Source organism: Podarcis melisellensis (genome assembly GCF_964234715.1).
Source record: "Podarcis melisellensis genome assembly, chromosome: 11".
In the NCBI taxonomy this organism is placed as follows: Eukaryota; Metazoa; Chordata; class Lepidosauria; order Squamata; family Lacertidae; genus Podarcis; species Podarcis melisellensis.
Window position 1 is genome coordinate 33,897,871 of NC_138543.1, and position 12,613 is coordinate 33,910,483.

Genomic DNA, 12,613 nt, shown 5'->3' on the forward strand with positions numbered 1-12,613 from the left:
GACATGCACAGGATTTCTCCTAGCACACGCCTTGTCCAAGCGCCCTTTGCATTATCCATTGGTTACAATAACCTCACAATGCAAAAAAGAACTTAAATCGCACCACCTATTTGTGCACTTAAAAAAGCAATAAACGTAGAGCGTAAACATTCTTAAAACGACTTCATAAATCACCTATAATGATGTGCAATACTTTCCCAAGTTTTTGTTCTGCAAGGAAATTAGTTGGAGAATGTTGTTTATTTGCTTTCCTGAAAGGAGCACTATATGCTGATCTTGAACACGCCTCAAAAACTTTTAGCACATTTTTTTAAAAAGTTGGATTTCGACAATTACTGCATTAATTCAAAATAATAATTCCAACTCTGCGCTCCTAGAAGGCTAATCCTGTCTTACAATCTTGTAAAATAATAATACTAATATATGCATTCGCAAAATCCTTAAAGGGAAGTACTCCCTTCACCTCAATAAAGTAGTCCTCTCCAGGTTTGGGAAAAGTAGTGTCAGAATCCAAAAAATACTTGCGGGGGGCTATTCTTATTTGCAATGGAACTAAAATGTAGAACCAGGGTATTGAAACCGATCATTATGAACTCCGATTCTTATATATAACGTTTTAATTGTTCAGCATTTTCATAAGTGACAAACCGCCTCATACTTGTCTACCATTCTTTTAAATATTTAAAAGCAAAATGTGCGATACTTATTGTCACCCTAAACTATAGCATAACTTCTTTCCTCTTTAATGCAATACTTTAATGATGCCCACGTAGCGCGGTGACTGCAGTTCTAGTGTGATTACCTTGCAAGGTGGGCACTTACTTGCGACACCGTCATAAAAACCTTAAAACCACAAACAATACCCCCCCCAATTATCTATTGTATAACCCTGGAGCGGGAGGAAACCCATAGCAATTGTGATGCGGTTGCAATGTAAAATACACTTTAGAAGTTCTTAAAAGAATCTACATTTATTTGATTCAAATACAAAAAAGGTGTATTTATAGAAGATTATAGCCTGCAGAAGGCTGAAATTATCCATCACCAAAACAGTTACTTTGTTTTCTTTGGTTAGTCATTGCTCGGGTTTACCCATGTATTTTAAAAAATTATTTGTGAAGGCTTGAGAATCGTATTATCACTGTTTGGAATACCATAGCAGTTCCTAAACCAGATTGCATGAGTGAGTGAAGTTTAATATGGTCCAGAATTTAAGCTGGTTGGCGTCATGTCTGACTAGAAAGCAAGTCCCCTTCATTCCAGCTGAACTTCCCCAGAGAGAATTTTCAAGATGGCGGCGATCCTGAGTACCTATTTAGAAGCCCAACTGAAAGCAAAGGAAAACTTTCTTCCTACTAAACCCGCATGTTTAGGGTACCAGTCCCACTGAGCAACATGGGGTCCAACGTTAAATGAAGGGGTGGGGGTTTTTTTTAAGTAAAAGGGGCGCCCTCCAGCATTGCTAGACTGTGGAGGATTCTTCTGAGTTAATTATTTGGTGGAACAACATTTTGCACTCCTTCTTTTCAACCACAGAATTATTAATCTACCCTGGATTTAATTTCTTTTTTTTTTAATCGTATTCCAAGGATCATAATTATAGAAGTTCAAAGGGCAAAGCACTAAATAGGTGAAGGTCTAAAGCCAATTGTGGAATTAATTTTGTTGAAAATTTATTGCTTTATTTTTAAAAATGTGTAAAAAAAAGTGGTTTTGTTGTTGTTGTTTTTGTTTTACAATTAGAATGGTACAATAATACTTGGCAGTAATTTTAACAATATTCCTGGTAAAGAATATGCACAAAGTATAAAAGAAAAGAAAAACTCCACAAGCCTATTATGATACAAAAAACAAACACAGGTTAAAATAAGAATTGATAATCTCGACTTTCTTCTGTGTAAACATGTTAATTTTTTTTCATATATAAAAGTACATAAGACAAGTGAACTACAATGAAAGAAGATGGGTAAAGCTTCTTTTTGTCACCCCCCGACTCCTATTCATCGTTATTTTTTTTGGGGGGGGATTGTTGTAGTTTAAGATGTAATTTAATTTAATCCTTGGACCCGGTAATCTCTGCCTTGGAATGATTTATTTAGAACGCGTGTGTTTGTTTAAAGGAAAGAATTAAGGGCCACTTCTTTGACATTTAATCTTTCTGCCTATGCAGCATATAGAAATGGCTTTGCATAAATAGGAGGTACTGAAGAGGACCGAGCCAGGTGGGCCGAAAGACAGAACAAACAAACAAACAAAATGTGGCCTAAATAAAAAATAGAAACAAAAAGTTCCTTTGCCTTCTTTAGCCGGGAAAAAAAAACAGCAAAAACAGCCCCATCGGGTCCTACCTTCGGCAAGACAGTTTTGTGTGTGTTTTGTTTTTAACAATTGGAAATCCTAGCAGTAAAGTTCTCGACGTTGGCCAAGGCTGCCCCTTGCTGCAGAGTCCCCAGCGAGGCGGCGACGGAAGAGGACGGAGGCGGCGGCGAGGCGAGCGCAGGCGACGAGGCCATCAGGGACCTGGCCAGGACCGGCAGGACGGCCGCCTGCGAGGCGCAGCTGCTGGCGGCCAGGGGACTCAAGCCGCCGCCGCCGGCGCCGCCGATGATGCTCTCGATGGAGAAAGGCGACCTGGCCAGCGCCGAGCTGCTCTTGGCGGCCGCCGCCTGCAAGGAGGCCGCGAGAGACGGGCTGAGCTGCGCCGGGTAGCCGAAGCTGGTAGTCCTGGCCAGGTCGGCCGCGGGAGACGCAGCAGCCGGAGGCAGCAGCGCGGGCGGCGCAGCCGGCAGGACGGGCCCGGCGGCCGGAGGAGGAGGAGGCGGCCGCGCCGGGGGCTGGAAGGCGAAGAGAGCCGAGGGAGGCGGGTAAGGCGGCAGCTGCAGGCCGTAGGCGCAGCTATAGGGCCCGTAAGCGAAGGGAGCGGGCGGCGGCGCGGGCGGCGGGTGCTGCTGCTGCTGTCGCGGCGGCGGCGGAGGGGGCGCCGGGTTGGGGTGTTGCTGCGCCGCTTGGAGGAAGGCGGCGGCGGCGGCGGCGGCGGGCTCGAGCCCCCTGAGGAGCAGGTCGGGCGGCTGCAGCAGCGGCTGCCTCTTGAAGCGCTTCCTGCGGCGCAGGAAGGAGCCGTTGTCGAACATGTCGGCCGACTCCGGGTCCAGCGTCCAGTAGTTGCCCTTGCCCGGGTTGCCCGGCTCGCGCGGGATCTTGACGAAGCAGTCGTTGAGCGACAGGTTGTGTCGGATGGAGTTCTGCCAGGCGGGGAACTTCTCGCGGTAGTAGGGGAAGCGGGCGCTGATGAACTCGCAGATCTCGCTCAGCGTCAGGCGCTTCTTGGCGCTCTGCAGGATGGCCATGGTGATGAGGGCGATGTACGAGTAAGGCGGCTTCACCAGGCTGTTCTTGGCGCCCGCCGAGACGCCGGCGCCCCCTGAGGCGCCTCGGAAAGAGCCCTGAGGGGAAGAAGAGGAGGAAGACGACGACGACGAGGAGGAAGGCGACCCGGAGCCGGGGGACTCTCCTCCTGGCCCGCGCGCCCCGGGCGCCTCAGGCAGCGAGGCGGCCTCCTCGTCCTCTTCCTCCTCCTCGTAAGGCCGGCGGCGGAGGGGCTCGTCGTCGTCGTCCTCGTCGTCCTCGTCGTCCCCCTCCTCGTCGTCGTCGTCCCCCTCGCCCACCACGTCGATGTCTGTCTCCTCAGCCAAGGCAGACGCGGCCTCGGACATCTCGGCGCTCAGAGTCATCGCGGGGCGCAGCCGGGCATGGGAGGAGGGGGCTGCCTGGCACAAGGCTGGCGGGGCGGCGAGGGGAGGGCGCCCCGGCTGGGCTCACACGCTTCGCCCCCCGCCGGCCCGCCCGCCCGCCCGCCCGCGCTCCCGCCTTCACGCCACGGCCGGAGAAGACAGCGGCGCGAGCGAGGCCGGCGGCGACCAGCCTCTCCAGCTGGGCACCTCCTCGGCGCTGCCCTCTTCCTCGTCGTCCTCCTGAGGAGAAGGCGCTCGCTCGCTGCTGCTGCTGCCGCCGCCGCCGCCGCCGCCTCCCTCAGACATGAATGGGTCCAGGGTGGGAAAGGGAGAGCGACTACTATTGGGGAGGGAGAGCGGCGGGCGAGGCGGGCGGGCGGGGACGGGGTGGGGGGAAGAGGAGGAGGAGGAGGAGCGGGCGGCGCCCGCGAAGTCTTGAGCAAGATCTTGGCAGCGCCCGGGCTGAGGCCGAAAGGGGGCGGCCTTTCCTCCTGCCCGCCCGCCCGGGAGGGGGCCGTCACGTGGTTGGAAACGTCAGAGCCGCCGCTGAGAAAACATTCCAGGAATAAAAAAGAAAAGAGGCGCGGGGGGGGGGGGGGAGAGAGAGACTCGGAATTGCCAGCGGGAGAGGAGAGCAAATAAATAAATAAGCGCCCATCTCGCGCCTTGAATAGCCCCATTGTTGAGCTTTAGGGTGGCGGAGGGAGTCGGGAGAGGCAGCCCTTCCATCTCCAGCGGGCTACTGCTTTCCAGTCAGCCTTGATCCCCTCTTTCACCCCCCAGCTCCACCTCGACGGACCTTTCGGGCTTGGAAAGGGGGGGTGTCTAATATACAGGTCCTGTATACCTGAAGGAGCGTCTCCACCCCCATCGTTCAGCCCGGACACTGAGATCCAGCGCCAGGGCCTTCTGGCGGTTCTCTCATTGCGAGAAGTGAGGTTACAGGGAACCAGGCAGAGGGCCTTCTCGGTAGTGGCGCCCTCCCTGTGGAACGCCCTCCCACCAGATTTCAAAGAGAACAACAACTACCAGACTTTTAGAAGACATCTGAAGGCAGCCCTGTTTAGGGAAGTTTTTAATATTTGATGCTGTATTGTTCTTAACCATAGGGACCCGTCCAGAGTGGCTGGGGAGACTTAGCCAAATGGGCGGGGTATAAATAATTTATTATTATTATTATTATTATTATTATTATTATTATTATTATTATTATTAAAGCCGCCTTTGGAACGCCAGGACTCCGCCGACAATATCCGATCTCTCCCCCCCCCCCCAGAAAGAGAAAACGCTGGATCTGACCGAGGTGAGAAAGGTCTCCAGGCTCGCCCTGCGTTACGCAGCTGGCGAGAAGGAGGCAGGCAGGAGGCGGCCCCGCGGAGGTGCTCGTCGTCCCACCCCTGGACCGGACAAGCGGGTTTCCTGGTCGTGGGAAGCTGGACGGAGTGCCGCGTTTCTCAGAAGCCTGTCCTCCTCCTGCCAAGCTGAGTTTACGCCGGGGAAGAGGGGACTGTCGTCCGCGACTCCGGTGCGCTGTCAAGGGCTCCAGCTACACGCTTGCTGTCGAGGAAAAGGAGGAAGGCGCACGCGAACACACCAGCGGGGAAAAGGTTTTAGGTCCAGCAACTAATCGCCGCGGAACTGATTCCTGGGGGGAACCACAGCATCCATTTGAAAGGTTGTTCCCAGTCCCCTTAAGTGATCGTGTGCAAATAATTCCAGTGAAATTCGTCAAGAACTTTTCCAAGCTGAGTCCTCCGCGTAGGCAGCCGAATGACACGATTCTGCGGGGACTTCTGCGCAAGCAACGCTTCCCATTCATTTCTAGGAGGGGACGTGCGCGGGAGAACTTCCCGAGGGCTTGTGGTTCCGAAAGAAACCGCTCTTAAAGAATAACAAATTATTTCTCCGCAGAAACAGACGACGGGGATTCGAAGCTAGAAATGTTCCAAATTGAAGAAAAGAAAATTAAACGGAGAATGTGGGAGATGAATAAGATCCTATTTATGTGAAGCACATGAAAGTATTTGGTTTACACACACACACACACACACACACACACACACACACACACACACACACACACATTCTATTTTACACCATAGTGAAAGCAAAACAACGCAATAGAAGGATATCAAAATAAGAGCTCCACACTCTGATCCTAAATGAATTCCCTCAGAAATTCCAATGGAATTAAAGAGTCCGCCAGAACAGGTTTCGGAGAGCAGAGAGCGCCTGATATTGTCATTCCTTTTATTCACTTGTTTCCGCGAATTTTTCCTGCCCGGTGAAGAAACCTGATCGTCACTGGTATCCTAAAGTTCAGGACCTAGAACAAACCTCTCGGAAAATCTTATTTATTTCCTTGCCTCTTTTACTTCCGACCAGAAGTCTTCAGAAATTATAGCTGCTTCACTGTTCTTAACGTTGCGGTCCATCAAGGGTGATTTAAAATATGGTTTGTTTGGGGGATTTAATGAATAATTTATCACACGAGAGGGGTGTGTGTGTGTGTGTGTGTATAATGGCCAAATGGGATTATTCAGGTTTTCTCAAAAAATAACTAACATATGTAACACGTTTCTTTTAAATCAGAACATTATTTACAATACACTGAATACAATACTACCCGCACAGCACAACCATTTGCCTTTTTTTTGGGGGGGGGTGATAGTTTCGCATATAAATAGTTTATCCTGAATAAAATATAATGATAGGAAACTTTCCCACAGATTCCTACCGCCCCTTATCGTATGACCAAAGGTTCCTGAAGTGAAATGCTGCCCTCGCCTCGTAGCGGGAAGCCTAACTACTTTCTGTAGGAAGAAGATGCACTGAAGCTATTTAGCAAATGAGTGAAAAGACAGAAGTCCCGCTTTTTCGTAAAAGTGTTCCAGGCGGTTTACAACACCATAATTTGGAGCCATCTAGGTGGTGGGATTCCCCCCCTCCCCAAAGTAATGGGCCTAGAAACATGGGGCGTTCATGTCCCACTGATTTCACTGCAAATGATGCCTGTAGAACAGCCAGAACTCAGGCTGTCAAAATACAGTTAAGAATTAACAGATGTCACGAAAGTCGGTGGCGAAAGTCCCACATATCTTAACGGAGCGGGGCTTTAACATCAGGTCCTTCTACTCAGGCTTGTTTGACAACTAGTTTTATCACCAAATATTTTAGAATAAAACATCTACTCTCACAAGGAGGCGGGCATGGAGAAATGAACAATTTATAACTATTTAGGATGATGAATAAGAAAGCAAGACGTTTATTTCCCTCTTACACAGCTTTAAAAAAAAGAAATCTACCAAGTTGAAAAATATTCTACAGTGATGATGATGATGATTTCACTTTTCCTAATGTTTGAGTGTTTAGGTTGGAATTAGGTGACCTGCGAGAAGGCAGACTTAGAAGCATTTAGTTGGAAATGTCTGATATTATGGGATGCTAAGTAATCGCAGAAGGAGATTATACCAAAGTCTTTAAATGCAACTGAAGAATGTATCTAAATTGGGATGGAAGCGGCTGCATATATGCTTGGCAGTAAGTCGCATTGCACTCAATAGGGCTTACACCCAAGCAAGCAAGCGGATCTCAGCTTTGCCTCCTGAGAGTGAAGCCTGAACTTATTCTCATTCACATCGTTGAGACTTGAAAAGGTTCATCTGGAAGTGGAAGATGTCTAAGAGAGCCAGGCAGGCGCAAGTCCCATCATCGTAGCCTCAACCTAAAAGCATTTAATTGGACACGAACCTCACCAATTTCAGCAAAACATTCCTCCAAGTAAGCGTGCTTAGGATCGCAGCCCAAACACCAAAGAAGAAGAGCCAAGATTAAAATACTGAGCGATTAGGTGAAACCCACCAAAGGCCTTCAGTCAATCAGACACAGAAATTCAGCCCATTTCCTTTGGAGATCTTACTTTTAGGTCAAGCCTGATCTCACCCCGGGTCGTATTTCTGGGGAGGAGAAGGCTGTGTTGCTTTAGCGAAGCTTTCGAGCTCTTAAATGCGGCTGGAGAGCCACTTTTGCCAACCAGGCGCCCGCCAGAAGTTTTGGACTATAAAGCATCCGGAGAGCTCCAGGAAGGCTGCTTTGGGGGCTCCCTGTTGTAGCTCATCGATCACATCTGTCTCTCCCCCTGGGTGGGGGAGGCGAGGCAAGCACCCAAGGCGAACCCCCAGGAGAGGGGCGAGCAGAGGGGGATGCGGGAGAGCGGGGAGACGGGGAAAGCCCCGGGGCCCAAAGGAGGGCACTGCCAGGCTCTCCAGAAACTCCCAGCGCAAGGAAGGGAGCAGCGTCGTCATGGCCTTTGGGCTAAATCTTTGCTTGTTTCAGACGGTACCTTGCGAGTGATCTTGCATCCTCCCTCTAGTGGTTGTCTTGCGCAATTACCCGCCTTTCCTCCTCGCGCAGCAAATCTCTTTTTCCCTTATTTTTTCCGGAGGTCCGACCTAGCAGGTGAAGAGCGCCATCTAGAGGCCACGGGCCCGCAGGGAGCAACGGGCTGCTGCGTGAAACTTGACCGGCAGATTGCTTTAGACGCCTGTTGAAAACCGTTTTGCTTCTGTCAGCCTATCCAGACGCACGATGGAGTTAGTCCCGGAGTGTAACCCGAGGGTCTGCCTAGCATATTGGAGTCAGAGTGGCGTGGTGTTTACAGCGTTGGAACAGGAGATGGTCAGTGCTGCCCTCGGCCAAACACTATAAAAAGGTAAAGGGACCCCTGACCATTAGGTCCAGTCGTGGCTGACTCTGGGGTTGCGGCGCTCATCTCGCTTTATTGGCCGAGGGAGCCGGCGTACAGCTTCCAGATCATGTGGCCAGCATGACTAAGCCGCTTCTGGTGAACCAGAGCAGCACATGGAAATGCCGTTTACCTTCCCGCCGAAGCAGTACCTATTTATCTACTTGCATTTTGATGTGCTTTTGAACTGCTAGGTTGGCAGGAGCAGGGACCGAGCAATGGGAGCTCACCCCGTTGCGGGGATTCAAACCGCCGACCTTTTGATTGGCAAGCCCTAGGCTCTGTGGTTTAACCCACAGCACCACCCGCGCCCCGGTTAAACACTATATTCATGCGTAAACCAGGGGTGAAACGAGGCTTTATTTCACATGGGCCAAAGACTCAGTTTGGCACCCTCCCACACGCAGGGGGAACCTCTGGAGGCTTCACCCAGGACAAAAAACCTGGCTAGCCCCCCCCAACTACCTTACAAGGTTGTTGTGAGTCCTTGTCTCTTCTTGCTTTTGACTTGCTTCCTACTCCTTCATCCTTAGGTATGTGAGCTACATATTTTATTATTAATAGAGATGCAGAAACAAAGTAGGACATTCCAGAGTTTTCACAAAGTTTCCAAGCAATTATTTCACAGGACAGTTATCGAAGCAGAAAAGTTAACTTAATTTCTCTAATTTTTAACCTACTGCATATAAAAATGATACAAACTGACGAAAAACAGTATAGCATATTGGGGTTCACTGCTTCTGCAATACTTCATTAAATGTGTTTCAACCCTGTTTTTCTTCTCAAGTATGTTAGGTTTGCCATGAGAGTGTAGTAGTCCCATAAATATCCAACCAGTCCTTCATAGTATGCTGATTCCATTCTTTTTGCATAAAGTATTGCTGTCCATGGGATGTGGGTGGCACTGTGGTCTAAACCACTGAGCCTAGGGCTTGCCAATCGGAAGGTCAGCGGTTCGAATCCCCACGACGGAGTGAGCTCCCATTGTTCGCTCCCTGCTCCTGCCAACCTAGCTGTTTGAAAGCACGTCAAAGTGCAAGTAGATAAATAGGTACCACTCCGGTGGGAAGGTAAATGGTGCTTCCGTGTGCTGCTCTGGTTTCGCCAGAAGCGGCTTAAGTCATGCTGGCCACATGACCTGGAAAAACTGTCTGCAGACAAACGTCAGCTTCCTCAGCCAGTAGAGCGAGATGAGCACAGCAACCCCAGAGTTGTTCGTGACTGGACTTAACTGTCAGGGGCCCTTTATCTTTACCTTTTATTGCTGTCCACACCCTAATCGCCTACCAGCAAGAGACTTCAGGAGTTCCAGGGTTGGTTTCCTCGAACACAAGGTCAATAGAGACTGCGGTGTCTTAAGGATAAATGGTTTTATTTACACATATATACAACCTGAACATAGGGTGGAGGAGCCCCAGCCGATCTTGTTTCCCTATTAACTTTCCTGGGAACCCCCAACCACAGCCAACCCCAACGATGAACACATGTACAAACTGACACACAACCAAGTTACAAAAACATGTAGAATTTCAAGCACTTCATGCACCCCACCCCATGGATCTACTCCTGAATAGACATGCATAGAATTATGTTGTGAGGCCATTTTATGCAGACCCTGATGGTCCTATGAAGTTTTACTCACAGTGTGGGAAGATGCTCATAGTAAGGAAAAGAAAACAAAGTTTTCAGATCATAAGATAAAGATAGTCCAAGTAGTTTTAATTGCTTTGTAGGATTAGGGTCAAAGTTCCAGCAATGTTGTTCAGATACTCCTAGAAAACCCAAAAGAGGAATAGGATGTAGATATGCACTCCCTTGTTTGCCATCAACATCTGGTAACCAAAGGTGCATTTGATTATCTGTATGGAACATTAATACATAGATGATTCATGTTTGATGCTTGTGTCTGGAAGTCATTCCAAGTCTGAGTGCATTTCACTGAAAGTACTATTTATTTTCCACAGAAATTAGCTTGCAAATAAGCATTTCAGAAACACTTGGTAGATATTGTTACTTGCATCTTATGTTTATATAAGGAAAACAGAAACTCAAATAGGAACTGAGAACTGTTGTACCAGTGTTGGATTGCGTCTCATTAGTACTGTACTTTTTGCATCTGCTGATTCTGGCTAATGTTTTTGTTTGTGAGTTTGTAACTCAGCCACATTCCTGTACATAGCTGTCAACTTACAGATTTGAAAATAAGGGACCATCAGCCTTGAAAATAAGGGATCAGCAGCCAAAATAAGGGATTTTAGTCAACCAGCTGAAATACGAAGTTAAAAGAGACCAGATAATTTTGGAGAGCAGCACTGGTTTTTAGCCCTTCATTTCCAGAGGTTGCTGCTCAAGACACCAGCTGATGAAACACTGCAATTAAATAACTACAAGCAGCAACCACTTATCGCGCAAAACGAAGTCCAAGCTACAAAGATGCTGCTGCAGTTCTGTATCTTTTCTCTCATGCTCCATCTGCAGCTCTCAGTTCCATCAAGCGGGGCGGGAGGAAGGGGGGGGGAAATAGCACCCGAAGTAAACCCGCAGATCAGACCATCTATGCTAGTCTACCACTACAAATCTATGGGAGAAGTGCTTGCAGTCCTTCCTCCGCTTTCCCCCTCTATGGTTAGCCCTTGGAACACCTGCCCATTCCTCTTCCTCCGCCTCCGCCTCCTCCTCTTCCTCCTCACTCTGAACTGCTTTCTCTATGGTTGCCCTCACTCTCCTCTCAAGGCTCCTCAGCAATTCATAGGGCGCGCCAGGCTGCCCATCTCATCTGGGTCCTTCAGCAGCGCAGCCGCAGCACAGCCTAGCGGGAGTGGCGGCGACAGGAAGAGGGGAGGCCCCAGGCAGAGACACTCAGTTCGGCGGCCGTGAGGAGGATGGCGGCGGAAGGGCCCGAGGCTCCCGCCAGTCCTGGCGGGGAGGGGCTCCCGGGGACCGAGGAAGTGAGAGGAACCCAGATGGGGGCGGGCCGGGCAAGCAACACAGTTGGAGCCTCCCTCCTCCCTGGCTGGCAGGGAGGGAGGGAGGGAGAGGAGCTGCTTCCTTTGAAACCCGGGAAATTTAAGGGACATCATCAATAAGGGACAGCAGCGGGACACGGTGCTGGGATAAGGGAGTTTCCCGCCAAATAAGGGACGGTTGACAGCTATGTTCCTGTACCCTCAAGAGCTGTCACCAGCATGCACAAGAAAGGGGTGGCAGATCCTGGTATGATCTAGCAGACTGCACTACTTCTGAATGTAATGCTGGGGTGCCAGGTGTTACTGCCTCCCCAACTCTCCCTGCAAGGAAAAAAGGGAGTATCAGGGAAGAAGGTTCAGTTTGCTTATTGCTGTGCTTGTTTTCTTCTTGCAGAGAGCTCTTTTTCCATAGGGAAATATTTAAAAAGTGTGCCTATGGACTGAACTTTGATTTTAACTTTAGCTCTAAGAGTTCTGACACTTGCTTTGATCCAAGCTCTTGATGATGATGTCAACAACCACTTTCATTTATTGCAACTTAGGTCTGTGCGGTGTGAATCAATCTACCACAGGGATGGAATTCTAACTCAAGGTGGTGATATATGAGGCACCAAAGACATTACAACTATCCAAGGCACCTCAGATGCCACAGGACTCAGGTTCAAATCCCCACTAGGCTATGAAGCTGAGTGAGCAATATGGGACCAGTCGTTCTCTCTCAGCCTAGCCTAGCCCACCCTCACAGGATTATTGTGAGGGTTAAATGGGCAGGGCAGGAACCATGTGCAATGCCAGGCCTATTTTTCAAGAAAAAGAGGTGCTGCCGGAACCCTTGTGCTCTTATAATGGGCAATGGTGCCCACCTGAGAGGTGCTGTAACTAAGTTCCAGTGAGTTCTGGCTGAAAAAAACTCCTGTGCAAATGTCTTTTGCTTCCTGGAGGATAAATGAATGTATTAATTCTGGAGCATTCTGAACCCTGCTGTAGTAAAGGCGTTAAATTGTATAGATATATAAAACAGAAAAGTAGACAAAGTTAATTTTGTAAATACTTCAATTGTGCTCTATTAACACAGAAACCTCTCAATAAGAACTAGATGGCCTTCACAATAAATAGGTAGGCTAGGCGACCAGTTTTCCTAATAGTAGTAGTAGTAGTAGTAATTTGTTTAT

General features: G+C 49.0%; 1 protein-coding gene across 1 annotated transcript; it reads right to left on the reverse strand.

Annotated features, from left to right (window-relative positions):
- Positions 1–952: 952 nt before the first annotated feature.
- On the reverse strand, positions 953–4,230 carry FOXD1 (forkhead box D1). The gene has a single exon (XM_081930881.1). The coding sequence runs from the start codon at positions 3,729–3,731 to the stop codon at positions 2,382–2,384; it is 1,350 nt and encodes a 449-aa protein (XP_081787007.1). The 5' UTR covers positions 3,732–4,230; the 3' UTR covers positions 953–2,381.
- Between the last annotated feature and the right edge of the window lie 8,383 nt (positions 4,231–12,613).

Bases quoted from the DNA above. Each gene is read 5' to 3' on its own strand.
- FOXD1 (XM_081930881.1), bottom strand. From the start codon at position 3,731: ATGACTCTGAGCGCCGAGATGTCCGAGGCCGCGTCTGCCTTGGCTGAG.